At 39.6% G+C, this 16,728-nt stretch overlaps 1 protein-coding gene across 1 annotated transcript in view; it reads left to right on the top strand.

The window, feature by feature from the left end:
• LOC131040657 (histone deacetylase 2) overlaps positions 1-16,728 on the top strand; it is a 142,818-nt gene that overhangs the window by 124,017 nt on the left and 2,073 nt on the right. Inside the window, exon 11 of the mRNA XM_057973613.2 lies at positions 14,084-14,170. Within this exon, the coding sequence (XP_057829596.2) occupies positions 14,084-14,170 (87 nt within the window). The remainder of the gene's footprint in view (positions 1-14,083; positions 14,171-16,728) is intronic.

Below are 16,728 nucleotides of genomic sequence, written 5' to 3'. Positions count from 1 at the left end.
TCACTTTTCTCACATTTTGGCTAAAAGGTTCGAATTTCGGCCCTTTGAGGCATTTTGCCAACTTTTCACTTTTCTAACATTTTGGCTAAAAGGTCCGAATTTCGGCCCTTTGAGGCATTTTGCCAACTTTTCACTAAAAAGTGTGAGTTTTGGCACTTGGGCGAGTTTGTCAACCTTGGCACTTTGCATTCTTTATCTCCTTTGTATCCCTTGGCGAAAATCGGCATTTCAACGTCATTGCACGCCGTAACTCTTTCTTCACATTTAGGCGATTTTGCGAGAATTGGAGAGTTTTAAGTTCGCAATATGGCCCTAGAGGCCGAATTTGGTTTTAGCGGCACTTGACCCTTCATATCCCCTTCCTCTTCCACAAGGACAGAAAGGCACAAACTGGGGGGTCCCTGTCCAAGACGGGGATGGGTGTGCGATTCGCACAAAAGTACGATGGGTAATGTGGTCAGATTGTTAGCTTTGTGATTGACTACAGAAAAATGAAGAGCAGTGTATGTAATGCAGCTACGGAGGATGAAATTTCTTAAGGATTCAGCAAACATCTGTTGGATCTTTCATTAAACATATAAGTGAGCACATCACATCCCAAAGTATTTTACAAAAATGAAGGCATGGTCCCTTTTAAAACCAATGGAAAAAATAGTATGCAGGCCTAACATAACAGAATAAGCACACATTCTAAACTAGTTGTGCAGCCTATAACATATGGTGGAACCTTGTAACCCCCAACACAAAACAGTTAAGAGTAGTGCCTCCCTCAAATGTGACACCCTAATATCAAGCAAATCTCTATACAATAAGTTAAATATAGCCAGAAATAGAGCTATTGCATAGCCATATATGAATTAAAATGCATATATAGTGCAATGAATATTCAAATCATTTGATTGGTTTGTTTGAATAAAATACAACTGCTGCAATATTGGCCGGGCATAACAAACTGCATCCATTACAACCATTATGTCAAACAATAAAGTCATTGCAGGCCACTAAACAAGGCACAACAATAGTTAGAAATAGTTGGAAGGATGGAATAATGCACAGGGCATCATAAAATAATATCAAACAATTGCAAAATAGTGCATAATTCCTGTGATTTTAACGGAAGGTGATCAAGTCCGCTTTGATCTCAACAACACTAAACTGAAAAAAATACAGTTAGAATATGCCCAAGGTATAAAAAATTAAACTAACAGTACACTTAACATAATGGACCTCTTCTAAACAGTAAAAGCTTGGCTTAAAGCAGTTTGAAATGGTACCAATGGACCTGGATTTTCCTAAGCTCTGATTAATATTTAACATTTGCAGCCATTGAATACAATTCAAACTTGACATATTTGCTCGGGTTAAGAAACATATACTAAAACATCGTTGCTCAGCTCAATGCATACTCACAATTTATTCTATTAAGACACAATCTTGCTTAAACGGATAACATTTGATTAAACAATAAAGCTTGAAAAAGCAAAGTATCAAACTCTGTCTGGCTGCAGTGAATTTCAATCCTTGATTTTGGTGGAGAAAATGTGTTAAATAGTTTTGATCTTGGTTACACAAAGTGTCATGTCTTTAAAACATCTGAATTACATGGAAGAGGGCACGCACTTATAGATTACAATGAATAGCTTTTAGTGATTTGAGAATTATTTAAAATATCCCAAATGGAAATGTTTTAAAACAAATCTATCTACAAGCAGGAGGAAAAGTGGAAACAAATGAACTTTAAAGCAAACCTATTCTAAAACAACTAATAGAATACAACTAAATAAAGTGACCTAAAAATAGGCTCCCATCGTTTCCCAGAATAGAACACTAGCCGCTGCTATGGTAATTGCTAAAAATAGCAATTTGCATGAGTGACTTTCTTGGAGTTTGTGGCAATTTTCAAATTGAAACAGGTGAATCTTTGGATCTTCTGAAGCATGTTCAAGCACTAAACCTCTGACAATCATCTTGATCCTTGAATCTGAAAGGTTTCCATTATGCTGATTCAGCATCAATACTTATTGAAAATGTTCTGTCCCCCTTTTAGCCAGTCATGTGATGATGTGTCGTTAACCCATCTTGCCATGGTCCCGAGGGCTAACCAGGACTTTACAGGGATCAGAGAGGGGTTTGGCCTACGCAATTTCAGTTTCAGGCCAATTGGAATTGATTTGGTAGGGTTTCCAGATACTATTTATTGTAAGTTAGCAGTGGCTCAGTGACTTGGAATATTTGATGCATTTTGAAATGTCAGTATTTTGGTGATCTTTATTCTTCATATGGATTGCAATATTTATTGAGCTACTTATTTGGGCAATAAAGTTAGAAGTTATTAAAGTTAATTTTAAATATTTAACTTTAATGTATTATTTAACTGTGGGTCTAATGTTAATGGGAAGAATTAAAAGTCCCCTTTAATGTGGAGACATGAGGAGATAATATTATTTTATTACAACTATGTTTTATCCCACATTTAATGTGTCTTGGAAATCGTGCCCAATAGAAGCTATATAGAGGAGTTTGTAGAGCATTTTGGATATCTTGGAGTTTGTGTTTTCTGGAGTATTGTCTGGCATTTGAGGATGTAATCCCCCATTTGTAACATCTCCTACACCTGTGAAAATACCAGGCCTGGGAGATAAATTAATGCGGCATTGGTTGATTAAATTGGCTTTGTTATTTTGAACAATGAATGTACAGCTGGAGAATCACAGGGCATAGTTTGTGACTGGCAAAACACTATACTTACTGCTGGTAACAAGTTCATCCTGAGTGCTAGTAGTCAAAATCCAAATGAATCGATATTGCACATGTACACCTTGCTGGCCGTAGTATACTCTTATCTGTGTTGAAATTATTGGTGGCGCAAGTGCTGGAAACCTTCCTGGGGTGCTGTACAAGACAGTGTCAGCTGCAACTGGGCCGTATTGGCCTGAGACACAACCAGGAGGTGCCACAAAGCTTGGAGATACCAAGGAGTGTGACATTAGGAGTTTGGAGAGGCAACACTGCTGACAGCAAACGGATTGGGTATTTAACAATGGCTTTGTGAGGCTTAATTCGCTGTTGAACTTCTTCCTTGCTTTCTGCATCAGAACAAGGTTGGGAGCTCATGCCAAGGGTAGAAAGGAAGCAATACTCTCTCTTTATCAATCTGAGATTACCAGGTCTGCAATGTTTCCTCAAGCTGTTTGTATTGTTGAGCCAAAACAATTAAATCTGAAAGCAGTCTGCTGATATTTCATTTCAGAAATCATTGTATAGAGTTTATCATGGTTTCCTTCTGATGTTGCTGTATGTGAATATTAGTGTTTTCAGATTAGACAAAGTATTAATATATAGTGTGTTTAATTTCAATAATGATAACTCACATTACAAGCATCGCTGTCAATGCCATATTTACACGAAATTCAGAATAAACTAGCTCAGAAAACTTAATCAGCAGTTGGCCAGCCAGACATAATACCTGAGTACTGTCAAAGAAGTAAAGTGCAAAGAATTAAGGGAAAACAAGGGGACCTACGTTACAATGGCATCTGAGGATGTTTGCAAAATGTTTGTTATAATTTCTAATGTCTATCACAGCTGGAATTGAGAATGGATGCCAACTGTTTGACATAATTCCTAGTAAGCAATCAAGGGGAAAAGAAAGAAATTGGTACAAACAGGGGGTGGCCATTACAGAAAATATAGTAGCTATACCTAGAAAGCACCTTAATGTTTGATACCAAGCTGTCATTGGTGAAATACAATGATGACAGCTGTCCAGAACCTTAGAAAGACTTAAACTAACTGTTTGAGGGTGAAAATTTGCTTGCAAAACTCGCTGAAAATCTGAGAGTTTAGGTATTTTGACAAGGGGAATCAGCCAAAGGTTTGAAGATAAAGACAGATTGTCATTAAAACCTTAGGTGCCAAAAACTGCCTTTTAATAGAATATTAAAATAATGTTAATTTTAGTATTAATGCTCAATAGTGTATATTCTGTTTTGGTTAGATCGTCTTCGATCTTCTCAGCAGTTTCTTATTAGAAACTTGCTATTCTTGTAAATATTCTTGTATTATTTATGAGCGTCTTGCTCATTCTGTTAATTGAATCAATTCTTTGAAATCCATTGCGTGTCTCGCACTGTTTTATGGTATCAGAGCTATAGGAGAAATTTTTTCGAAAATTTTTTAATCCTAATTTCCAATTAGTGGAAATTTTCGAAATTATTTCTGAAAAAAATCCATCAAAGTTTTTTTTGCCTAGCTTTTGGGGTTGTATCGTCGCGTTTTTCCGCGACCTGTGTTCGCGCGACCTGCAAGGTCGTCGTCTCCCGTCATTCCGTCTGCAACCCTCTGCAATGTTCCGCAACCTGCAACATTCCCTCAGCGTCGCGACCTCAACCCTCGGCGATCGCGGCTCTGTCTCCGGCGGTGTACGTGGCTCTATGCGTGCTCTGGGCTCGTTTCTGTGTTCCGCGTGAGGCCATCTCTACTGGTGGCGCGACTGTGTCTTCTTCCCCGTGCCAAGTTTTCTTCGGTCTGCAGACTTTCTGTGAAATCCATGGCTCCCACGACCTTCGGAATTTTTTTCGATTAAAGTGTTTACCTTCTGTTTTCATCGAAAATAAATTTTTCTTGCAGAATCTTGCTGGGTTTTTCGAAACCTAATCTGGGTAGTTGTTCGTTTTTTCTGGGTGCCTCGATTTTCATGCCTCGATTTTCGAGCCCGCGGATTCAGATTTTGACAGCAGATTCCTTCTGGGTTTTTCGCACAAATTTGTGGGTTGTCTTTGGATTTTTCTGGGTCAGCCGGAAATTTTTTATTGGGAAACGTGCAAATGGCTTCTCTCACCAATCTGATGTTAGAAGGCAGTCAACGCTTTAATGGTCACAATTACAACATCTGGAAACAGCGTATGTTGACCATTTTTGAATATAGGCGTCTTGACCAGCTTGTGTTGGGAAAAGAGCTCAGTCCTGGTACACCTGGTGCAGATCAAGATAAGTTTGATGAACGCAATCGGGAGGCAGTTATGCTTCTCAAACTCTCAGTGACTGATGATCAGTTACCGCAGATTCCTTCCGGCAAGACAGCTTCCGACATCTGGAAGCATCTGAAGGAATTGCATGAGACATCTGACAAGAGCTGAGCATTCTTTCTAAAGAATCAGCTGTTCTCCATTATGATGGACGAACGTATGTCCTTACAAGAACACCTCACGAGGATTAAGGACATTCGAGATCAGCTCGAAGCTATTGGTCGGACTATGGAGGAAGAAGACATGGTAGTAATCACTCTGAAAAGTCTTCCAAAATCGTATGAACACTTCATTGAGACCCTCAATATTACTTCCACTAATGTTGATCTGAAGTTTTCAGAATTGTGCACCAAACTTCTACAGCAGGATCGCTAGAAACAGCAGTTTGGTAGTGGTACTACATCAGCCTCCTCGGAAAATGCCTTCACAGCCCAATCCTTTCACAAGGATAAAGGCAAATTTCAGTCCTCTCAGTCTTCTCAGCAGAAAGGCTCTTCTTAGACACAGGATGGAGCTAAGAAGAAGAATGTGCAGTGCAATTACTGTCACAAGTACGGCCATATGAAGAAAGATTGCCGTCAGAGGCTTGCTTCTGAACAAAAGAAGCAGGGAGGGTCACACCAGAAGGCGCATGTTGCTGAACATTCCGAGCAGAAGGAGTCTGCCTTTTATGCCTTTATGGCTAAGAGGTCTTCAAATCATGCCAAGTCTTCTGCTTGGTACATCGACTCTGGTGCATCACGTCACTTTTCTCATCGGCGTGACTGGTTTACAGACTTCTCACCTTTTAGTGATTCCGTTGTATTTGGCGGAGGTGAGGAGTGTACAGTTGTTGGCAAAGGCACTGTTCAGATATAGTCTGGTGGCAGGACTCTCATTTTTTTGAATGTGGACTATGTTCCTGGAATGGAACTTAATCTGCTCTCTGTCAGCCAGATTATGAGGAATTCTCCTCAACTAGATGTGGTGTTCAGTGCTCACAAGTGTTCCATCATTGATCGGGAGACTCGTCTTACTGTTGTTGTTGGTCTAGAGGATCATGGCCTATATAGGCTTCTTGACATTGGTGATTCTCCTGAAGTGGCTCTGGCAGCTCGTGTTTCTCCTCTCAGCACTTTGTGGCATCAGAGATATGGACATCTCAACATTCAGTATCTCTCTCAGCTATCTCGGGAGGGACTTGTTTCAGGGTTACCTGATATTCAGACTCAACATCTTGGAGTATGTGGCGCCTGTCAAGCTGGCAAACAGCATCGGACTTCATTCACACATGGAAAGTCTTGGCGCGCATCTAAGGTACTTCAATTACTTCATGTTGATATTTGTGGTCCTATGAATACATCTTCTGTTACTGGTTGCAAATACTTTTTGCTTATTGTAGATGATTTTAGTTGAAAGATGTGGGTGTACTTTCTTAAACATAAATCAGATGTATTTAGTATCTTTCAGAAGTTTAAGTCCTTTGTTGAAAAAGAGTCTGGACATAGTATCATTACTCTTAGGACAGATAACGGGGGGGAATTTTGTTCTTCTACATTCTCCAACTTCTGTGATACCCATGGCATCAAACACCAGTTGACTACACCCTACACTCCTCAGCAAAACAGTGTTGTCGAGCGTCGCAATCGTACGGTTGTTGAGATGGCTCGCTCTATGTTACAACACAAGAGTGTTCCGAATAAGTATTGGGCTGAAGCAATGTTTATTGCTGTCTACCTTCTTAACCGTTCTCCTACTCAGGCTGTTAAGGGGAAGACTCCAGAAGAGGTTTGGTCTGGTCGGAAGCCTCAGATCAGCCACCTGAAGGTTTTTGGCTCTATTGCCTATGTTTGGATTCCAGATGCTAAGCGCTCCAAGTTGGATTCCAAAAGTCAGAAACTCATGATGACAGGATACAGTGATCACCATAAGGCCTACAGACTGATAGATATAGACACTGAACGTCTTATCTTCAGTCGTGATGTTGTATTTGATGAAGACAGAGGATTCTTTCAATCCCCTTCTTCTGAGCAGAGTTCTGAGGATCAGCCTCACAGTGTTCTTATTCCATTAGGTTCGCCTGATGGGAGGGATGATGCAGAATCTATTTTCGATGATGCACTACTTGAGTTCCCTCCGGAGAATAATCCTCCTCTTGCTGCTCCTATTCCTGATCCTGAGCCTCTCCCAGCTCCTCCAGATGTTCGCACTTCTACTCTCCGGCATAAATGGTGGGCCAAGACCATTGGTGATCTCAGGGATACTGAGCTCATTGAGGGTAGAACCTCCCGTAATAACAGCAAACAACAGCATACAGTCAATTTTGCTCTCATGGCTAACATACACAGTGTTTTTGAGCCTCAGACATATTCAGAGGCTAAAGGTATACCTGAGTGGGAACAAGCTATGGAAGCTGAGTTCCAGAGTCTTCAGAAGAATCACACTTGGGCCCTTTCTGATCTTCCTTCAGGGAAGAAACCCATTAGCTGCAAATGGGTGTACAAAGTAAAATACAAAGCTGATGGAACCCTAGACAAGTATAAGGCTCGTCTTGTTGCTCGTGGGTTCTCACAGAAAGAAGGCATTGACTACGAGGAGACTTTTGCTCCTACAGCCAAAATGAGTACCATACGGCTCGTTCTTGCCTTGGCAGCCCAGTTCAGTTGGAAAGTCCATCGGATGGACGTCAAGAGTGCTTTTTTGAATGGTGACTTACAGGAAGAAGTCTACATGACGCAACTCCCAGGATTCAAGGTTGCTGGTCAAGAACAGAAGGTCTGTAGATTAGTCAAAGCACTCTATGGTCTGAAACAAGCTCCTCGGGCTTGGTACATGAAAATTGATAAGTACTTGACAGATCATAACTTTCAGCGGAGTCCATCTGATGCAAACTTGTATATCAAGCATTCTAGTAATGATATTCTGTTTGTGGTTGTCTATGTGGATGACTTAATCATTACTGGTAGTTCAGCACATTTGATCACTGGTATCAAACAGGATTTGTGCCGCACCTTTGATATGACAGATTTGGGACTTCTACATTACTGCTTAGGAGTTGAAATCTGGCAGACTGAGAACAGTATCTTTCTCTCTCAATCCAAGTATGCCAGAAGTCTTGTGGACAGATTCAGAATGCAGGATTGCAAACCTGCCTCTACTCCTATGGAACCCGGGCTCAAACTTTCAGCTCAGTCATCTTCACCAGTTGTGGATGAATCTCTGTTCAGGCAACTAGTGGGCAGCCTCATCTATCTTACTGCCACTAGACCTGACATCAGTTTTGCAGTGAGCTACATTTCACGCTTCATGACAGCTCCCAAGGCTGATCATTGGATAGCAGCGAAGTGTGTGCTGCGTTATGTGAGTGGCACTTCTGATTATGGACTTCTGTACACTCGGAGTTCTGATCCTATACTCAGTGGTTACACAGATTCTGACTGGGCAGGTTCGGTTGATGACCGTAAGTCTACAGCAGGGTATGTGTTTAGTTTGGGATCTGGTGCTATCACATGGACTAGTAAGAAGCAGCAGGCAGTGGCTCTCTCCTCGACAGAAGCAGAGTATCGGGGAGCAGTTAAGGCATCTTGTGAGGCGGTTTGGCTTCGACGAATGCTTGCAGATATGCATGTCTCCCAGGCAGGTCCTACTCCCTTGTTCTGTGATAATCAGGGAGTGCTCAAACTCGCCAAGAATCTAGTCTTCCATGAAAGAACCAAGCATGTGGAAACTCATTGTCACTATATTCGACAGCTGGTTGAAGACGGATCCATCTAGTTGCTGTATGTTCCTACCTCGGAGCAGCCAGCAGACATCTTCACCAAGCCCCTTGGTCCTGATAAATTTGTAAAATTCAGGGGGTCTATAGGTGTAGTTAATAGATTGAGCATTAAGGGAGGGTAATAGAATATTAAAATAATGTTAATTTTAGTATTAATGCTCAATAGTGTATATTCTATTTTGGTTAGATCATCTTCGATCTTCTCAGCAGTTTCTTATTAGAAACTTGCTATTCTTGTAAATATTCTTGTATTATTTATGAGCGTCTTGCTCATTCTGTTAATTGAATCAATTCTTTGAAATCCATTGCGTGTCTCGCACTGTTTTACCTTTAATTGTCTCTCACCACAACTGCTTCAACGATACTGAAAACCACCTTCAGACCTGCAAAAATAAGAAGAAAATCCCCGTTTCTGCTAAAGATACCAAGGATGAATTGTTTTGAAATGCAGTGATGAAAGTTTGTTTACATATATTGGCGCTTGAATTCAATCTTTGCATACTTTATAAATCTGTTTTTTGCTTATACGACTGACTGAAGCACCACCTTTCTTGATTTTCCACAGCACTTAGGCAAAAATATCCTGTTGGCTGACTAAGTTTAAGGCCAAAAAGGTGAGTCGTGGAAGATTTAAGTGGCAAAGCCACTGCTGGAGCATGCCCAGTTACCTTGTGTCACCTTTCCATGAGTTGGGTGGAAATAACTTCTGGCAAAGCCACTACTCAAAGACACCAAACAATCCCTGTTGCTTTTGGGTAGACATTTTAAATATTTGTGCCACGTTTTACAAGGCAAGGCGGGGTATAAGCTATTTTCCATATTCCTAATGTTTGGCAGAATTTCATAAGGGTTTAACTAACCAAAATTGCTCTCATTTTTCTGATTAAGCATTACTTTTCTTTCACACAAATCACTTTAGTCATTGCTCACTTTTGAATGTGTTAATGGGAAAAGTGCTTAAGGTTCTTCCAATGAATATGTATGCTTTAGTCATGTTGTCTTTCACTTGAGATGAGATCACTTAAGTCATTGCCATCTTTTGGATGTTGTGATGGAAGAAGGTAATGGTTTAGCTGCACAAAATTTGCACCACACTTTCGGTTTTCCTTTCAAACGTGGTGCACTTGGCTAATATGTTTGTCATTTTTTCCCTTGGTGGAGATTTAGGTGGAGGAAACCACTGGCTTTAGCCTTCAAAATGTGCACTGGCAGAAATAAGTCATGGTTTTGCCATCAAAAGCATGCGCCAGCTCTACTTAGGCTACATATTTAATGATTTTGGTAGAGAAGAGCAATGGCTTTGACAATCTGCAATGTCCCCGATATAATTAAATAATATTAATTATTGTATGGCCCTAAATTTAATAATAAAATCTTTCGGGCCCCCTTTTTATTTTATTAGTTAAGTTATGTTTGTTGTGTTGGCCCGTTTGTAACCCTTCAGGAAGCCCCTATGTATGGCCGAGTTAGTCTTTGTTGTGGCTATGCGAATTTGGTATTTTTCTTTGTATGTGCGAATTCCAGTTGGAGTTCAGCTTGTCTGCCATTTCGGAGGTGAGAGATCCTCCCTACTTGGCATCTGCAGTTTCGGTGGGAGTTTCTCCTCACCCTATTCTGCTTTTGTTTGGAGTTTGTGTAATCTGTTGTGCGATCATTATCAATATAATTTCTCTTGCATGTGCGAATCTTCATCTAAATCTCTCGTGTCAGGAATAATAATAATTCATTCCACTCCTCTGTGCAACATCGAATTGACTGAGGGCATCGAGGGCGGAACTTGGCGGGTATTCACCCACCGTACGGCCCACTACCGTACACCCCGTTTGTACAACCAACAACAACCGTACGGCTGAGCAACAGACTACTGTATGGTCAGGTCATTAATTTGCACGCCGAAGGGAGGGTATACCGTATGGACATCACAGGGAGCATACCGTACGGCGTACGAAACATCCCAGTGGTATCAGAGTTGGTAATTCTGCCAGCCTGTTGGGGGAATCATGGCACCGAGTGATGGATTGATAGATGCGTTGAGGGAGTTAAGAAGTAGTGAGCAGAGGCTCTCCCAGACCCTCGTGAGAAGGCTTGCCATATGTTCTCTATCCTAGATTTCGGTGGATTGGAAGGAACATCTGTTGGTTGAATACTCCAAGAATACATTCGTGTGCAAACTGATGGATGGTCAAGTGCAGGATGACCGATACAAGGTGGTTGACGACATCATTTACTACAAGGACAGAATCTATCTGATGCCCGAGTCCAAGAAGAAGGAGAAGATTTTGAAGGAAATGCACGACTCTCCCTTGGTCGGACACCCGGGATACTTGAAAACCTACAAACATATCCGAGAAAGGTTTTCTTAGAAGGGACTTAAGAACGACATTCTGCAGTACATGCGAGAATGCCCCACCTGTCAGGAGAACAAATCTAAGCACACCTTACTCGCTAGACTACTTCAACCATTGCCAATCCCCGACCAGAAGTGGGATAGCATCTCGATGGATTTCATTACTGGGCTTCCCAAAGTGCAAAGAAAGGATTTCATCTTCATCGTGGTAGATCGTTTGACCGAGTATGCTCATTTCTTTGCCATCTCCATTGGATACCAAGCAGCTCAAGTGACCGAGTGGTTCTTCCATGAGGTATTCTGCCTGCATGGTCTTCCACAGAGCATAGTGAGTGACAGGGATTCCGAAACATCATGGTGGTATGAAGAACATGCGACAAACATGAGCATTGCTTTTCAGGAAGAGCGACATCTACATGAGAAGAACCTATTGCAGATGAGTTTTGAGATTCCAGACCATCATTGGAAAATGACTGATTGGCATGATGGCATGATAGCTTGGGATTCGGGCATCGATCTGTTTGATGATTGGTTGCAGTGGGATCCCGACGACTTCAGGCATGGCAACGTTTATACCAGAGTGGAGCAGTGGAAGCTGGAGGGAGGTTTACTCTTCCCGCTTACTTCTATGTGTGGGCACGTGGTCATATTGCGGCATGGAGATTTCACATATGGCTATTGGTGTCCGCGCTTGGTTTGGGACCCTAGATCTCTACAGTGGACAAACCGTTTGATGATGGATTGCTTGAGGGCAAGCAATCTTTGGGCGGCGAGGATTTGTAATGTTCCCGATATAATTAAATAATATTAATTATTGTATGGCCCTAAATTTAATAATAAAATCTTTTGGGCCCCCTTTTTATTTTATTAGTTAAGTTATGTTTGCTATGTCGGCCCGTTTGTAACCCTTCAGGAAGTTTCCCGGAGCCCCTATATATGGCCGAGTTAGTCTTTGTTGTGGGTATGTGAATTTGGTATTTTTCTTTGTATTTGAATTCCAGTTGGAGTTCAGCTTGTCTGCCATTTCGGAGGTGAGAGATCCTCCCTACTTGGCATCCGCAGTTTCGGTGGGAGTTTCTCCTCACCCTATTCTACTTCTGTTCGGAGTTTGTGTAATCTGTTGTGCGATCATTATCAATATAATTTCTCTTGCATGTGCGAATCTTCATCTAAATCTCTTTTGTCAGGAATAATAATAATTCATTCCACTCCTCTGTGCAACATCAAACTAAGTAAGTGTCTGGAGGGCATCGAGGGCGGAACTCGGCGGGTATTCACCCATCGTACGGCCCACTACCATACAACCAACACCAACCGTACGGTTGAGCAACAAACTACCGTACGTCCAAACACTCACTGTACGGTCAAGTCATTAATCCGCACGCCAAAGGGAGGGTATAACGTATGGACATCACAGGGAGCATACCATACGGTCATCACCGTACAGGAGGAGTAGTGTTTGAAGGGACCGTACGGCGTACGGAACATCATAGTTTTGCCATCAAAAGCATGCGCCAACTCTACTTAGGCTACATATTTAATGATTTTGGTAGAGAAGAGCAATGGCTTTGACAATGGAAAATTGTGCCTACTTTTTCTCTTAACACTTAGGTGGAGAAAACCATCTATGTTGCCAATTTTCTGATTTGGGAGGAATCGCCAACTGATATTAGCCATTGGAAAAGTGTACCAACTTCTCCTCTTCACTCTTAGGCAAAATTTCAACCAGATTTGCCATATTTTTTCAGCTGATCTGCTCTTGCCTATTCTACCATTCCTTGTTTTTCCATTTCCCTTGATATTTCGTTATTGCTTACTCCTTACCAGGCTTGTGATGATCATTGGCACCATGCAAAAGTCATTAGAAGAAAAGACCATGACAGGATGACCTTGCAAACTAACCAAGATGACCACAATCGACTTAGGTTACCACACAAATAATGATCAACTGGTTACAAACTTAACAAAAGATAGTACCAAAGTTGATTTTCTTATGGCTATCGACAAGATATAAATTTATAACTTGTAAGATTATAATCATTTTTATTGTCTATCCTAGTAGCAAATGTTATCAGAATATTTGAGGCCAACTAATTTCTTTTAAATTTAATTCTTCTTGATTTTACTCTCAAATCATGTGATCTACATACTTGTAATTATTTTAAAGTTAAACTCTCACGATTAAAAATTTAATAATGCATTTTCTATTAATGTAACCTTTTTCAATTATATTTAGTTTCTTTGGTGTAACCTTCTCTCTCTCTCATTTATATATGTATGTGTATATATTATTTGTCAAGAAAACTAATAAACCAAGGGCAAACAATTTCTTATAAAGTTGCAGTAAATTGAAGGGAAACTTTTCAACCAAAAGCAGACTAAATTTGAAGGACAACCCTTTCATCGCTGCTGGAAATCATTAAATAAATAAGACAGGATGTCCCTTGCCCCTTTATTATACACTTTATTGAAAAATATGAATTGAGAGGATCCCTTTTACTTTTTGTAATGACTACTTTTGAATTTAACGCAGAAGCATTGCAATGCTGAGGAGTGGCTCATAGTTTGATATGACAACTAAGCTACAATGATTAATTTATGAGACTTTAAATAGTAAATTGAAGAGAAAATATTCAACCAAAAGAAAATTTAATTTGAAGGACAATCCTTTACTTCATCTGGTGGGAAGCATTAAATAAACAAGGCATTATGTTCCTTGCCCCTTTATTGTATTCTTCATTGGAATTCAAATTGAGAGGACATTTTCTCTGTAATGGCTACTTTTGAATTTAATGTAGCAGCATTGTAATGTTGACGGATAGCTCATAGTTTGGTATGACACAGTATGATAACTATACTTGAAAATGTGATGATTAGTTTATGTTTAATACAAGAGTTTCAATTTTATCCATTATAAGATTCATGTCATCTCTAACTTGAGATGGAACCCAGGTTGCTAGGAATGCATTCGAGCCAGAGTTAGTTGTTTATAATGCAGGAACTGACATTCTCAGTGGTGATCCATTAGGCAGATTAGAGGTATGTTGTCTTTCTAAATTAACATGAAATACCATTTATGTAAGAGATTCTTTTTTTAATTTCCTCTAATGTAATTCGTCACCTTCATAATTGCCTTTTGTGTGCTTGAACACATGTAGAATAATTTCTTTTATTATATATGTATGTTGAAACATCGTTTCTTTTAATTGCTTTCATTCTATTGTACATATAGAAATGTCTTTACGATATTTTTTTGTCAAGCGACCCTTTAATTTCACGATCACCATTTTCTTCTTGAAACTTACCACCTTATAAAGGTATACTGTAAGTAGTTTCAGTGCTTTTCATGTGGCTAAGAAAATTCTTTCAACGTTGACTAGATGATTTCTGTGTTATTCAACCTCTTTTTGGGCAACAACGGTAGTAAAACTTGCACTTTGGGTTGTAATTACAATTATTTTTAAAACGTTCTTCCATGATTTTATTCAGAAACATTTTGCTCTAATTGCTGATAACTTGTACTAGGTAGTGTGATCAGTGTTTCTTTGTTTTTCCTTTTTCCTTTAGAAGAAGTGCATCTTAATTAACTTCAGTGTTCAAAGAATTACATCAATCCAACAAATATGATGGAAGAGAAGTCCCTTCCTAGCAAAGTTAGAAAATAATGAATATGACGAAAAAGAAGCCCCTTCCTAGGAAAGGTAGAAAATCCAACACATGCACCTTTGCCTGAGTGAGAAAGGAAACGCATGAATTTAATATTGCCTAGAATCGCATTTTCTTTCCTAAAAGCATCAACTCCCCTAATTTGAGAAGTTTAGCTTTACACCCGAATTTCCACAAGAACTTGATAGCACTCAACCAGATTGTATGCCATAACAGTTTGCAGCTGTGTCTCTAATCATTTAAGCATCAACAAGGAGGACCTTTACAAGAAAGAGGGGCTAAGTTATTGGTACGGATTTGGGTTTTGAATACGCTGTTTCTTTTTTGGATTCTGAGTAGGACACAGCTTGAGTAAATCAGTAATTTTTTCATAAAAAAATACTAAAAATTAGACAAAACATGCGTAAAATAAACAAAAGGAATTGACGGTAATCATAGTCAAAATAAGATAACATTTGATAGTCAATGTCAAACTTAAGAACTATGTAATAAATCAAACCATTATATTTCTCTTCATTGAGAGAATCCAAATTAGCAATTAGTCTGTTAGACAACATGCAGAAAGAATAGCGGCAGTAGTTGCATTTTTTATTTTTAAATTTTTATTATGATTTTTGTAGTAGACGAACACTTTTTATTTTATTGTTTTATGGCTGGATACATAATAATAAATATAATCTAGGAGGTACCTGTAGTTTACTAATACCAAAACCATAAGGGTATGCAGTATGCACTATGCATACAGGAGCCTCCAGGCTAATACTCAGTTTTGTAAAAGAGGTGCAATGGAAACATAATTAAATTCAACTTTAAACCATGCTAAGGGAGCCTGGCAGTTGAACTTTTAAGGACATGGTCCACTTTTTCATCTCTACTACACTAATGGCATGTAGTCTATAATGCCAAATTTCTGTAACCTTGCCTTGATCTCTAGTCCTTAATGGATCATTGACCACCCTAGTACTTACAAACTTCCTAAATACATTGGCGCCTGCTTTGCCAATGCTCTTCGGAGTCCCTCTATCCCCACCTTTTGTTCATTTGCGAAACAAGACCAGTCTTGGTATTTACTAGTTCATAAAGGTTCTTTGTCACATGGTTGTAGAAAGCCTTCCCACTATTTTATTCTAAACACTTGTGAATTGGTCACAATCCTTGATATTATATTTTAAATAGACATTTTTGGGGGATTAAAATGATCCTTAAGTTTGTTTGTATTCGTAAGTCAAGTTTAGGATCCATCATTGCTGATCATGAGTCCTCATATCCCTCAAAAAAAAAATTTTGTTTTTGATGGCTAATCAGTCAATAACAAACCTTGACAAAGAGACCAAGCTGACATCGCTGAAAACATTATGCCTAGATAGGGCATGATGCAAGATCCCAAGCAACCTATGGCCTTTCAAATTACCAATAAAGAAAGTCAAGACATCATTTTTTTTAGCACACTCTTTTATGCAGTGCTGAACTCGAAAGAGTGAGGGTCATTGCAATAACAACAATGTGCTGGAGTTTAAAGTCCCCTTGAATACCTTAAATATGCTGAGCAACTTGGATTTCATGGTAGACTAAAGTTGACATGCTGTATCCCTCTCCACTCTTATCACCCACTTTCTCTAAATGGAAGCTTCTTGATTGAAGGAGATTTAAAACCCCTCCTTGAACCATTGGTGAAGTGCAGAATCCCATGCCTTCAGTACAATCCCTTTCACCTCACCCCTGTTCGCTGATAGAGAGCTTTTGAGCATCTTCTCCATGATCTTATAGGTCACCTGAAAGTGAGAAAAGAGAATCTAAAAAATAGTAGATGTGCTTTACTTCAAAAATCGAAACCTTCCTAGCAAAGGGGAGGTTGGGGCTTCTCCAAACTTGAATTTATTTTCAAACCTAGTTGTTATCCATTTCCATTCATCAACTATAAAAAGCTGGAT

The sequence above is a fragment of the Cryptomeria japonica genome, chromosome 1 (genome assembly GCF_030272615.1).
Source record: "Cryptomeria japonica chromosome 1, Sugi_1.0, whole genome shotgun sequence".
Lineage (NCBI taxonomy): Eukaryota > Viridiplantae > Streptophyta > Pinopsida > Cupressales > Cupressaceae > Cryptomeria > Cryptomeria japonica.
This window is presented reverse-complemented; position numbering and strand designations above follow the sequence as displayed.